At 47.6% G+C, this 12,841-nt stretch overlaps 2 protein-coding genes across 2 annotated transcripts; both read left to right on the top strand.

The window, feature by feature from the left end:
- Window positions 1–2,748: 2,748 nt before the first annotated feature.
- Window positions 2,749–4,164, top strand: LOC118242298 (hyphally-regulated protein-like). Its single transcript, XM_035532386.1, has 3 exons — window positions 2,749–3,346; window positions 3,423–3,482; window positions 3,986–4,164. Exons 1-3 carry the CDS (start codon window positions 2,881–2,883, stop codon window positions 4,060–4,062), a joined length of 603 nt encoding a protein of 200 aa, XP_035388279.1. The 5' UTR covers window positions 2,749–2,880; the 3' UTR covers window positions 4,063–4,164.
- Window positions 4,165–11,349: 7,185 nt separating this feature from the next.
- Window positions 11,350–12,765, top strand: LOC113589246 (hyphally-regulated protein-like). The gene is made up of 3 exons (XM_035532387.1): window positions 11,350–11,947; window positions 12,024–12,083; window positions 12,587–12,765. The coding sequence occupies exons 1-3, from the start codon at window positions 11,482–11,484 to the stop codon at window positions 12,661–12,663; spliced, it is 603 nt and encodes a 200-aa protein (XP_035388280.1). The 5' UTR covers window positions 11,350–11,481; the 3' UTR covers window positions 12,664–12,765.
- The last annotated feature ends 76 nt before the right edge of the window (window positions 12,766–12,841 follow it).

The following is a 12,841-nucleotide window of genomic DNA, read 5'->3' as shown; positions in this document are numbered from 1 at the left end:
TGATGCAGTTAAGTCAAACACGCTGAATATTCTACCCCTGAATATTCTACTCAAAGAGATTATGACCAATTTATGAATAATTCACAATGTTTTATACCTACTTCTGATGGTGTCCAAACATATGAACTGATATCTGTCTTTATACAGGATTGCAAAAATCACAATTTTAGTTAGTACTCTCTCTTTGGATTGCTTCCATGCACGTAAGAATTTCCTAAACAAATTATAAACAATAAAAATTATAGGAATTTAATTAGAAAATTATCATGACGAGAAAAACTATGATTTAATAAATCATGTGGAGTCTCGGTTTTGATTGGTACTTTCGTCAGCAGAGACCGCAAATTTCTGATTAGCTCCAGGTGACCGATATTACGAGGGCACAGACTGGTTTTTAAAAGGTCTTTGCTGTGGGTGGATGAGTATGATCATCATGGGGACTCTGGAGAGAATCGTTTTAGTTTTGTTATGCCTCTGGATAAACCAAGGTTTGTTAGCGGTCATAGCTTAACTCATATGTTTGCATCTCATGTCTAGTTCTAACCGATTTTAATTCGTTATTTCGTAGCGCTCAGCTCTCCGATAAGAGCACAGTCTGGTGAGTCACAGCTAAGCAAGCCTGTCGTGAGATGGCGCAAATCCGAAGGTGGGCCGTACTCCCTTTTGTTCTTTTGAATAAGTGTATACACTGCACAGGAACGCCATTTCTTTTTGTTGATATTTCACTGAAAGGTCAAACGGATTAAGAGCACACCAGTCGTGGAACTTTGCGGGGTGGCTTGCAGTTTGTAAGGCTATTAAGCACATGATGTCAAGGCTAAGTTCTAGGTTTTAGATTTCATGTAGCTTTGCATACTGGTATTTGAATTGAGACTTCTATTTCTTTTTTGCAGTGTACCTGCAAGCTGAAGGCATCTTGGTTGATGAGGAAACTGAAGGTGAATCTGGCTCATGGGAGGAGGTAAAGCTTGAGCAGCTTGTTTCTACAGCAGGCCCAGAACCTTCAGGTGGGACGACTGCTCCAGCAGCTCCAGTTACGACTAGTGGTTCAAGCTCTGGAACAGAACCTTCAGGGGGAGTGACGGCTACGGCAGGCCCAGAACCTTCAGGGGGAGTGACGGCTACGGCAGGCCCAGAACCTTCAGGGGGAGTGACGGCTACGGCAGGCCCAGAACCTTCAGGGGAGTGACGGCTACGGCAGGCCCAGAACCTTCAGGGGGAGTGACGGCTACGGCAGGCCCAGAACCTTCAGGGGGAGTGACGGCTACGGCAGGCCCAGAACCTTCAGGGGGAGTGACGGCTACGGCAGGCCCAGAACCTTCAGGGGGAGTGACGGCTACGGCAGGCCCAGAACCTTCAGGGGGAGTGACGGCTACGGCAGGCCCAGAACCTTCAGGGGGAGTGACGGCTACGGCAGGCCCAGAACCTTCAGGGGAAGTGAATATTAAGGTTGGGCCAGTACTTTGTGGGGCTGTGAACCACACTGCAGGCCCAGGGTCTAGGTCTGGAACAGAACCTTCAGGGGAAGTGGTGACGACGACGACAGCAAGCCCAGAACCTTCTGGTGGCACCGTCAGTCTAGCAGGGTCTGGCTCTGGAACAGAACCTTCAGGGGAAGTGGTGACGACAGCAAGCCCAGAACCTTCTGGCTCTGGAACAGAACCTTCAGGGGAAGTGGTGACGACAGCAAGCCCAGAACCTTCTGGTGGCGCCGTCAGTCTAGCAGGGTCTGGCTCTGGAACAGAACCTTCAGGGGAAGTGGTGACGACAGCAAGCCCAGAACCTTCTGGTGGCGCCGTCAGTCTAGCAGGGTCTGGCTCTGGAACAGAACCTTCAGGGGAAGTGGTGACGACAGCAAGCCCAGAACCTTCTGGTGGCGCCGTCAGTCTAGCAGGGTCTGGCTCTGGAACAGAACCTTCAGGGGAAGTGGTGACGACAGCAAGCCCAGAACCTTCTGGTGGCGCCGTCAGTCTAGCAGGGTCTGGCTCTGGAACAGAACCTTCAGGGGAAGTGGTGACGACAGCAAGCCCAGAACCTTCTGGTGGCGCCGTCAGTCTAGCAGGGTCTGGCTCTGGAACAGAACCTTCAGGGGAAGTGGTGACGACAGCAAGCCCAGAACCTTCTGGTGGCGCCGTCAGTCTAGCAGGGTCTGGCTCTGGAACAGAACCTTCAGGGGAAGTGGTGACGACAGCAAGCCCAGAACCTTCTGGTGGCGCCGTCAGTCTAGCAGGGTCTGGCTCTGGAACAGAACCTTCAGGGGAAGTGGTGACGACAGCAAGCCCAGAACCTTCTGGTGGCGCCGTCAGTCTAGCAGGGTCTGGCTCTGGAACAGAACCTTCAGGGGAAGTGGTGACGACAGCAAGCCCAGAACCTTCTGGTGGCGCCGTCAGTCTAGCAGGGTCTGGCTCTGGAACAGAACCTTCGGGGGAAGTGGTGACGACGACGGCAAGCCCAGAACCTTCTGGTGGCACCGTCAGTCTAGCAGGGTCTGGCTCTGGAACAGAACCTTCGGGGGAAGTGGTGACGACGACGGCAAGCCCAGAACCTTCTGGTGGCACCGTCAGTCTAGCAGGGTCTGGCTCTGGAACAGAACCTTCGGGGGAAGTGGTGACGACGACGGCAAGCCCAGAACCTTCTGGTGGCACCGTCAGTCTAGCAGGGTCTGGCTCTGGAACAGAACCTTCGGGGGAAGTGGTGACGACGACGGCAAGCCCAGAACCTTCTGGTGGTACCGTCAGTCTAGCAGGGTCTGGCTCTGGAACAGAACCTTCGGGGGAAGTGACGACAGCGGGCCCAGAACCTTCTGGTGGCACCATCACTCCGGCAGGCCCAGCTAATGGATCAGAGTCTGGCTCTGGAAGAGAACCTTCAGGGGAAGTGATGACTACGGCAGGCCCAGAACCTTCTGGTGGCACTGTCACTCCAGAAGGCCCAGGGTCTAGCTCAGGAACAGAACCTTCTGGTGGCAGGACCACTCTGGCAGGTATAGTTATGACTAATGGGTCAGAGTCCAGATCTGGAACTGAACTGTCTGAACATGTGACCCCTTCTGAAGGCTCAGGTGAGGACATGGGATCAGACAGTGGCTCTGAGAATGTCAAGTCCACTGCAAATTCAAATGGATCTGCTCCTTCTGAACCCAGTCCCTCAGTGAGGCCTAGCTCTCAAGGTTCTTCTGGAAGCGTCAACCCTCCAGCAGGCTCAAATGGGGCTAATGCGTCTGAGCCTAGTATTCCAGAGCTATCTCTGCAAAGTGAAGTCTTTCCTGTTCATTTGAATCAGTCTGCTCCATCTACGATGTCCAGCTGCCACAGTGACTCTTCTGGTCTGGGAAGCACTACAAATGGTGAGACTGCTGTCTGCAAAAAGCATCTCTGTAATGCCCATCTTGATGTTAATAAAGTCCCCTGAATACCCAACAGTGCCTTCTGACAGTGAAGAGGTCAAAGAGTCTACGGGTTCTATAAACTCCTCTGTAAAAGGTGAGAACTGTGCTTGTTGCTCAAGAACCAGCTGGGCAAGTTTAACTGGGGTGAATGGCTTGGTTGGTGGGTTTTTAATTGTTCAAAAAACAAATCAACTGTCACTGGCTCTTCTGACTCCATCTCTGCACATGTTGACCATGGCTACTAAAATGGCAATTGCTATCCCTCACCACCCCTTCCTGCCCCTCTACTTTCTGCTCTTAACTTCAACAGCTGACACCTGGAGTAAATGTTTACTACTTCCCCATGTTCATTGGGTAACTTGCATGGTGGCTTATATGCATGTGGGTCCTTTCAGGGCACAGGCCTGGTCACAGGGTTGTTGGGCAAACTGATCAGAGAAAGATGAGCTTGACACTTGTACTAATGTGAATAAGGTTGTTTTGTGTCTTAAGTGTCATGGCTATAGGGGGTCTGATTCCTTTCCAGGTTCTAAAAAGTAGAAGATTGACATGTTTGGACCCTTGTATTCTTGGCTACTTTTGTACTTTCTCTTCTAGGGCTTCTGAGGTCACTGATTGCTGACTTGAAGAATGAGGGTTTCAGCTTGGTGGATCCAGGTCAATTCATGGTCTGATGTCCAGCTCCATTAGGTTGCCTAAAATTGAGCATGCAAAGGAGTCTTTACATGAGATCTGGCTGACTTGAATAATGAAGAATAAAAATGTGGAATTTTGTAGGCACTTTGTTCATCCTTTGTACAATTTCCTGGATGGATATGCACTTGGCTGTTTTGAAGACATGAATTTGTCCTACATGGATCACAAAGCCTTTCCATATTGCTAATTAACATGGTCACCTCATTGGGTCTACAGGCAGAGCCATTGAGGTGGCTGTAATGACTTCTTGTCCACTTCAGCTCTGAACAAGCTGGAGTTGAGCTCGTCAACCCAGCTTGTCTTGTCAGGGTTATGTAGTAATCATGACGGTTCACAATCACTTTGAAAGGTGCACCCCTTTCAATTCATGTTTAAGTGACACATGTACTTTCAGTGCATGTATCTTCAATGTCTACTAAGCCACAAACTGATGGATAACCCAGTCAGGTGGCTTTTTTTGGTGGGGACCTGCCAAGAGCTAAAACAAGCTGTTTGGTTTTGGCTCCCCTTTCTACATCAAGCAGGGAGTCACTTGCATATTTCCACCTACATCTTGAGACCTACCTTTTTTTTGTACCTGCTATCCAACTACCCCCATTTCATTAAGACCCCAGGGAACTGTTAACTTGTGTAAATGGGATATAATGGATCCCCTTAATTACTGAAATGTGACTCTGGGGGGAGGGGAGGATTGTAGTCACCCCCTCTATTCAAGAAATATATTTAATATCCTGATCTATTTGGTATCCTTTGTCTAATTTGCAGTCATACAGAGCAGATGTGTTTCCATGACCAAGCATTCACTGTTCTGAGATTTGATGCCACAGTGTAAATTTCCCCATTATTACTCAAGTAATCAATATAATTGGAAAATGAAATGGCAATAGATCTTGCCATTTGTATGCCTGGTATCACCATCTGAAGCTGCCTGTAGCCTCGGCATAACTTTGGACAACCAGTCGTTCTCAACTCATGTTTCAAATCTAACCTTGTCTTGCAGATTTCTCCTTTGTAACATATGAAGGATTTGGCCCTTTCTCTCTCAGGAAGCTGCCTGGGTGCTTGTGCAGTCTCTTGTGATCTTAAAACTAGACTACTGCAACTCACTACTTGCTGGTCTTCCTTTAAGAGCCATCAGACCTCTACAACTTGTCCAGAATGCAACAGCACGATTGGTCTTCAATCTTCCACAGTTCACACGTCACACCACGGCTGCGCTCCCTTCATTGGCTTCCACTAGTTGCATGCATCAGATTTAAAACCTTGCCTACAAAGCCAAAAATGGACCAGCTCCTCCATACATGTCAATGGTCAAAGCCCAATCCGTACCTCGAGTACTTCAAACCTCAAGTATGGTTCGGCTTGAAATGCCATGCTTCAAGTCTCATGGAAGATGAGCATTGAGACTATTTTCTGTCTTGGCTCCTAGATGGTGGAATGAACTTCTGCTTGCTGTCCAGACAGCAGAGTCCCTTGCAGACTGAAGACCCATCTATTCATGGAATATTTAAATGATCACTGACCCTGCTCCTATGTTGACTAACTGAATCTAGTACTTATTGTATTGTATCAGTTTCTTACACTGATGTTGTCTAACAAACTCTAGTACTTATTGTTTATTGCACTTATCATTGTCTAAGATAGAGCTTATATGTATTTTGTCCCTCTAGGCATCAGCATTGATCCCTGTATTTCTACAGTATTCTAGTTCATTGGTATATTGGACTCTAACCTACTCTACTGGGTAGGAAGAAGTTCACTGAATTTTGATAGAAAGTCTGATGATGTTCCTGGTGGGCAGTAGATTAACAAAAACAGTACTGGTAAGGAACCAGTTAGCTTCAACACCAAATATTCAAATGAGGAGACCTCATGAAAGGTACGGACAGAGACATTAAGAGTGATATTATAGATAGCAGCCAGACCACCACCTTTTCCCTGTGTTCTGGTCTCAACCAAATAATTATGGCCACTGGGTGTTAGTAAACTGAGATATAAGTAGCCCTCAGGTTACTAACATCAAATTTGTTTTGCACAATGAGATTGCAGCATATGGAGGCTTTATCCGTGAGGGAGCGACAGTTTAGCAATGCAAAGTTAAGTTTACTAGTCGCAGAGTTTTCCCAAGGGGGCTGGGAGACGGTGCGAGGCAGAGGGTGAACAACGTCAAAGTTAATTCTCCGGGAGCTGGGGTGGAGGGCGGTTCGTTGGTGTCATCCATTTGTCCAGAAAACAGGAATAGCAGAGTCAGATGAGTGGTAAGTAGAGAACAGAGGTCTGTAGGAGAGGTGAATATAACAGGGGCAGCAAGCAATGCCAAGTGACTGGCATAGCATGTAGAGGGAAAAGTCCATTTCACATGTAGTTTTGGAAATATAGCACCAATTCTGACAGAGGTGAAAGATTTGTCATCACATTTGAATTCTTCTACAATAAATGTCAAGTTTGCCATATATTAACAATGCAAGGTATGCTTGCATATAAACTGCAAATTTGTGTCATAATTCATCATTTGTTTTTCATAAATTCAAAATTTGATAAAGGCTATTTGACTTGAAGGGTATACTCGATAAAATAATTTCAATTATCATGAAAGTGGTCTTTGTGGATGCAAACTAACATATAATTCATATGAATGAAAAACAAAGGCAGGAAGTTTATGTAACATGATTTGATTTTAAAAACGTATTTAGCATTTAATGTGAATTATTTTTACTAATTGCTTTAACATTGATCATGTAGTATGAGCAGGTCATTTGTGTTGCTTGGTTCATAAACGCCATAGTTCACCTCGGAGATGATCAAAGAACAAAAGAAACTGATCATTCTTTCCGCTGCTGTTTCTGAATGCAGAAGTTCTTAACCTGCGTGATATTGTTTCTTCCAAAGGTTAACGCTAAACTCTTAGGAGGCTGTCCAGGGGACAGCGATAGGAGAAGTAAGGGAGGGCTTCATTTTTCTGAACTGGAATTGGGCCAGGACCAGAAGGTCTTTGGTTGCACCATTATAAGAAAACCTTGTGGGAAAGATACATATATAGAGGGAGATATATAGCCTACAGAAATATACGCATGTTATGTTTTTTAAATTATAAATATGCATGAACATTTTCGGCGAGATTCACGATTTACAACGTAAAATGATTTAAGCTGTTTTTGAGAAGGCGTTTTTGTTGGGGATGGAGTGGTCTTGTTGGATAGTGTGCTGCCAAGTAATTTTAAGAAACCCTTAAAGCCGTTAAAGGTTTGGGTCACTGGGCAGTGCCCACAAAGATCGTGCTCATTACTTACTTCTAAAACTTTTTCCCCTCTGTATTTCCCCTGAAGTTTTCCCGTTCGGCAAATAACGTTTACGTTAATTGTATTGCGACTTAATTTTCTGCTAAAAACATGAGTGCAGCGCCTCCTTTGTTTCAACGTTGCACTGGAAATCTAAACTCGAGCGCACAGTCCATATTATCTTGATTGTCAGAATTTAAATCTTTAAGTCTTTGGCCTTGATATTGATATATGTGCTTTATAGTTTCACAGTACATCGAACTGAACAGTTGATGCAGTTAAGTCAAACACGCTGAATATTCTACCCCTGAATATTCTACCCAAAGAGATTATGACCAATTTATGAATAATTCACAAGGTTTTATACCTACGTCTGATGGTGTCCAAACATATGAACTGATATCTGTCTTTATACAGGATTGCAAAAATCACAATTTTAGTCAGTACTCTCTCTTTGGATTGCTTCCATGCACGTAAGAATTTCCTAAACAAATTATAAACAATAAAAATTATAGGAATTTAATTAGAAAATTATCATGACGAGAAAAACTATGATTTAATAAATCGGGTGGAGTCTCGGTTTTGATTGGTACTTTCTTCAGCAGAGACCGCAAATTTCTGATTAGCTCCAGGTGACCGATATTACGAGGGCACAGACTGGTTTTTTAAAAGGTCTTTGCTGTGGGTGGATGAGTATGATCATCATGGGGACTCTGGAGAGAATCGTTTTAGTTTTTTTATGCCTCTGGATAAACCAAGGTTTGTTAGCGGTCATAGCTTAACTCATATGTTTGCATCTCATGTCTAGTTCTAACCGATTTTAATTCGTTATTTCGTAGCGCTCAGCTCTCCGATAAGAGAACAGTCTGGTGAGTCACAGCTAAGCAAGCCTGTCGTGAGATGGCGCAAATCCGAAGGTTCGCTGTACTCCCTTTTGTTCTTTTGAATAAGTGTATACACTGCACAGGAACGCCATTTCTTTTTGTTGATATTTCACTGAAAGGTCAAACGGATTAAGAGCACACCAGTCGTGGAACTTTGTGGGGTGGCTTGCAGTTTGTAAGGCTATTAAGCACATGCTGTCAAGGCTAAGTTCTAGGTTTTGGATTTCATGTAGCTTTGCATACTGGTTCTATCTAACTGATTTTTGCTTGTATAGTTTCAACTTCTCTTTTCTTTAATACACCAGGTAATTCAGCTGTTGGTGCCATTCAGTCAAATGGCTTGGCTAAAGCTTCAACAACTGTGGTGGATATCTTGTCTGTACTACTAACTCTGGGATGTATCTCTGACCCTGTGGTGGCACGGAGAGGTGCAGACATGTGCTTTAACACTTACCCTTATGTCCCATATTAAGGCCCTATTGCTTCTAACTTGTTTGGGAACAAATTTCTAAATCTATGGTTGAATACCCTAGTGACTTGAATCCAAAAGAACCTGTTTCAGTTCCAAACTGATGTAAGGAACATGTGTTCCTTAAAAGAATAGAGGTATAGGGGGATGCCTACAACTAATCCAGACTTGGTATATTTCAAAGCTTTTTGAAAAGTGCATGCTTCATAAATTTTGTATCTACACATTGTACATGTTACATTTCCACTACAATGGAAAGTTTATGTATTTGAATTGAGACTTCTATTTCTTTTTGCAGTGTACCTGCAAGCTGAAGGCATCTTGGTTGATGAGGAAACTGAAGGTGAATCTGGCTCATGGGAGGAGGTAAAGCTTGAGCAGCTTGTTTCTACAGCAGGCCCAGAACCTTCAGGTGGGACGACTGCTCCAGCAGCTCCAGTTACGACTAGTGGTTCAAGCTCTGGAACAGAACCTTCAGGGGAAGTGGTGACGACGCCGGCAAGCCCAGAACCTTCTGGTGGCACCGTCAGTCTAGCAGGGTCTGGCTCTGGAACAGAACCTTCAGGGGAAGTGGTGACGACAGTGAGCCCAGAACCTTCTGGTGGCACCGTCAGTCTAGCAGGGTCTGGCTCTGGAACAGAACCTTCAGGGGAAGTGGTGACGACAGTGAGCCCAGAACCTTCTGGTGGCACCGTCAGTCTAGCAGGGTCTGGCTCTGGAACAGAACCTTCAGGGGAAGTGGTGACGACGACAGCGAGCCCAGAACCTTCTGGTGGCACCGTCAGTCTAGCAGGGTCTGGCTCTGGAACAGAACCTTCAGGGGAAGTGGTGACGACGACAGCGAGCCCAGAACCTTCTGGTGGCACCGTCAGTCTAGCAGGGTCTGGCTCTGGAACAGAACCTTCAGGGGAAGTGGTGACGACGACAGCGAGCCCAGAACCTTCTGGTGGCACCGTCAGTCTAGCAGGGTCTGGCTCTGGAACAGAACCTTCAGGGGAAGTGGTGACGACGACAGCAAGCCCAGAACCTTCTGGTGGCACCGTCAGTCTAGCAGGGTCTGGCTCTGGAACAGAACCTTCAGGGGAAGTGGTGACGACGACAGCAAGCCCAGAACCTTCTGGTGGCACCGTCAGTCTAGCAGGGTCTGGCTCTGGAACAGAACCTTCAGGGGAAGTGGTGACGACGACAGCAAGCCCAGAACCTTCTGGTGGCACCGTCAGTCTAGCAGGGTCTGGCTCTGGAACAGAACCTTCAGGGGAAGTGGTGACGACGACAGCAAGCCCAGAACCTTCTGGTGGCACCGTCAGTCTAGCAGGGTCTGGCTCTGGAACAGAACCTTCAGGGGAAGTGGTGACGACGACAGCAAGCCCAGAACCTTCTGGTGGCACCGTCAGTCTAGCAGGGTCTGGCTCTGGAACAGAACCTTCAGGGGAAGTGGTGACGACAGTGAGCCCAGAACCTTCTGGTGGCACCATCACTCCGGCAGGCCCAGCTAATGGATCAGAGTCTGGCTCTGGAACAGAACCTTCAGGGGAAGTGATGATGACGACAGCAAGCCCAGAACCTTCTGGTGGCACCGTCAGTCTAGCAGGGTCTGGCTCTGGAACAGAACCTTCAGGGGAAGTGGTGACGACAGCAAGCCCAGAACCTTCTGGTGGCACCGTCAGTCTAGCAGGGTCTGGCTCTGGAACAGAACCTTCAGGGGAAGTGGTGACGACAGCAAGCCCAGAACCTTCTGGTGGCACCGTCAGTCTAGCAGGGTCTGGCTCTGGAACAGAACCTTCAGGGGAAGTGGTGACGACAGCAAGCCCAGAACCTTCTGGTGGCACCGTCAGTCTAGCAGGGTCTGGCTCTGGAACAGAACCTTCAGGGGAAGTGGTGACGACAGCAAGCCCAGAACCTTCTGGTGGCACCGTCAGTCTAGCAGGGTCTGGCTCTGGAACAGAACCTTCAGGGGAAGTGGTGACGACAGCAAGCCCAGAACCTTCTGGTGGCACCGTCAGTCTAGCAGGGTCTGGCTCTGGAACAGAACCTTCAGGGGAAGTGGTGACGACGACGACAGCAAGCCCAGAACCTTCTGGTGGCACCGTCAGTCTAGCAGGGTCTGGCTCTGGAACAGAACCTTCAGGGGAAGTGGTGACGACAGTGAGCCCAGAACCTTCTGGTGGCACCATCACTCCGGCAGGCCCAGCTAATGGATCAGAGTCTGGCTCTGGAAGAGAACCTTCAGGGGAAGTGATGATGACGACAGCAAGCCCAGAACCTTCTGGTGGCACCGTCAGTCTAGCAGGGTCTGGCTCTGGAACAGAACCTTCAGGGGAAGTGGTGACGACAGCAAGCCCAGAACCTTCTGGTGGCACCGTCAGTCTAGCAGGGTCTGGCTCTGGAACAGAACCTTCAGGGGAAGTGGTGACGACAGCAAGCCCAGAACCTTCTGGTGGCACCGTCAGTCTAGCAGGGTCTGGCTCTGGAACAGAACCTTCAGGGGAAGTGGTGACGACGACGGCAAGCCCAGAACCTTCTGGTGGCACCGTCAGTCTAGCAGGGTCTGGCTCTGGAACAGAACCTTCGGGGGAAGTGGTGACGATGACGGCAAGCCCAGAACCTTCTGGTGGTACCGTCAGTCTAGCAGGGTCTGGCTCTGGAACAGAACCTTCGGGGGAAGTGACGACAGCGGGCCCAGAACCTTCTGGTGGCACCATCACTCCGGCAGGCCCAGCTAATGGATCAGAGTCTGGCTCTGGAAGAGAACCTTCAGGGGAAGTGATGACTACGGCAGGCCCAGAACCTTCTGGTGGCACTGTCACTCCAGAAGGCCCAGGGTCTAGCTCAGGAACAGAACCTTCTGGTGGCAGGACCACTCTGGCAGGTATAGTTATGACTAATGGGTCAGAGTCCAGATCTGGAACTGAACTGTCTGAACATGTGACCCCTTCTGAAGGCTCAGGTGAGGACATGGGATCAGACAGTGGCTCTGAGAATGTCAAGTCCACTGCAAATTCAAATGGATCTGCTCCTTCTGAACCCAGTCCCTCAGTGAGGCCTAGCTCTCAAGGTTCTTCTGGAAGCGTCAACCCTCCAGCAGGCTCAAATGGGGCTAATGCGTCTGAGCCTAGTATTCCAGAGCTATCTCTGCAAAGTGAAGTCTTTCCTGTTCATTTGAATCAGTCTGCTCCATCTACGATGTCCAGCTGCCACAGTGACTCTTCTGGTCTGGGAAGCACTACAAATGGTGAGACTGCTGTCTGCAAAAAGCATCTCTGTAATGCCCATCTTGATGTTAATAAAGTCCCCTGAATACCCAACAGTGCCTTCTGACAGTGAAGAGGTCAAAGAGTCTACGGGTTCTATAAACTCCTCTGTAAAAGGTGAGAACTGTGCTTGTTGCTCAAGAACCAGCTGGGCAAGTTTAACTGGGGTGAATGGCTTGGTTGGTGGGTTTTTAATTGTTCAAAAAACAAATCAACTGTCACTGGCTCTTCTGACTCCATCTCTGCACATGTTGACCATGGCTACTAAAATGGCAATTGCTATCCCTCACCACCCCTTCCTGCCCCTCTACTTTCTGCTCTTAACTTCAACAGCTGACACCTGGAGTAAATGTTTACTACTTCCCCATGTTCATTGGGTAACTTGCATGGTGGCTTATATGCATGTGGGTCCTTTCAGGGCACAGGCCTGGTCACAGGGTTGTTGGGCAAACTGATCAGAGAAAGATGAGCTTGACACTTGTACTAATGTGAATAAGGTTGTTTTGTGTCTTAAGTGTCATGGCTATAGGGGGTCTGATTCCTTTCCAGGTTCTAAAAAGTAGAAGATTGACATGTTTGGACCCTTGTATTCTTGGCTACTTTTGTACTTTCTCTTCTAGGGCTTCTGAGGTCACTGATTGCTGACTTGAAGAATGAGGGTTTCAGCTTGGTGGATCCAGGTCAATTCATGGTCTGATGTCCAGCTCCATTAGGTTGCCTAAAATTGAGCATGCAAAGGAGTCTTTACATGAGATCTGGCTGACTTGAATAATGAAGAATAAAAATGTGGAATTTTGTAGGCACTTTGTTCATCCTTTGTACAATTTCCTGGATGGATATGCACTTGGCTGTTTTGAAGACATGAATTTGTCCTA

Source organism: Electrophorus electricus, chromosome 12, assembly GCF_013358815.1.
Source record: "Electrophorus electricus isolate fEleEle1 chromosome 12, fEleEle1.pri, whole genome shotgun sequence".
NCBI classification, from domain to species: Eukaryota; Metazoa; Chordata; class Actinopteri; order Gymnotiformes; family Gymnotidae; genus Electrophorus; species Electrophorus electricus.
Note: the sequence above shows the minus strand (reverse complement) of the source record. Positions and strands in the feature narration are given on the sequence as shown.

Bases quoted from the DNA above. Each gene is read 5' to 3' on its own strand.
- LOC118242298 (XM_035532386.1), top strand. From the start codon at position 2,881: ATGACTACGGCAGGCCCAGAACCTTCTGGTGGCACTGTCACTCCAGAA. The intron at 3,347-3,422 runs GTGAGACTGCTG...AATACCCAACAG, and splicing joins TCTGGGAAGCACTACAAATG to TGCCTTCTGACAGTGAAGAG. The intron at 3,483-3,985 runs GTGAGAACTGTG...TTTCTCTTCTAG, and splicing joins TATAAACTCCTCTGTAAAAG to GGCTTCTGAGGTCACTGATT.
- LOC113589246 (XM_035532387.1), top strand. From the start codon at position 11,482: ATGACTACGGCAGGCCCAGAACCTTCTGGTGGCACTGTCACTCCAGAA. The intron at 11,948-12,023 runs GTGAGACTGCTG...AATACCCAACAG, and splicing joins TCTGGGAAGCACTACAAATG to TGCCTTCTGACAGTGAAGAG. The intron at 12,084-12,586 runs GTGAGAACTGTG...TTTCTCTTCTAG, and splicing joins TATAAACTCCTCTGTAAAAG to GGCTTCTGAGGTCACTGATT.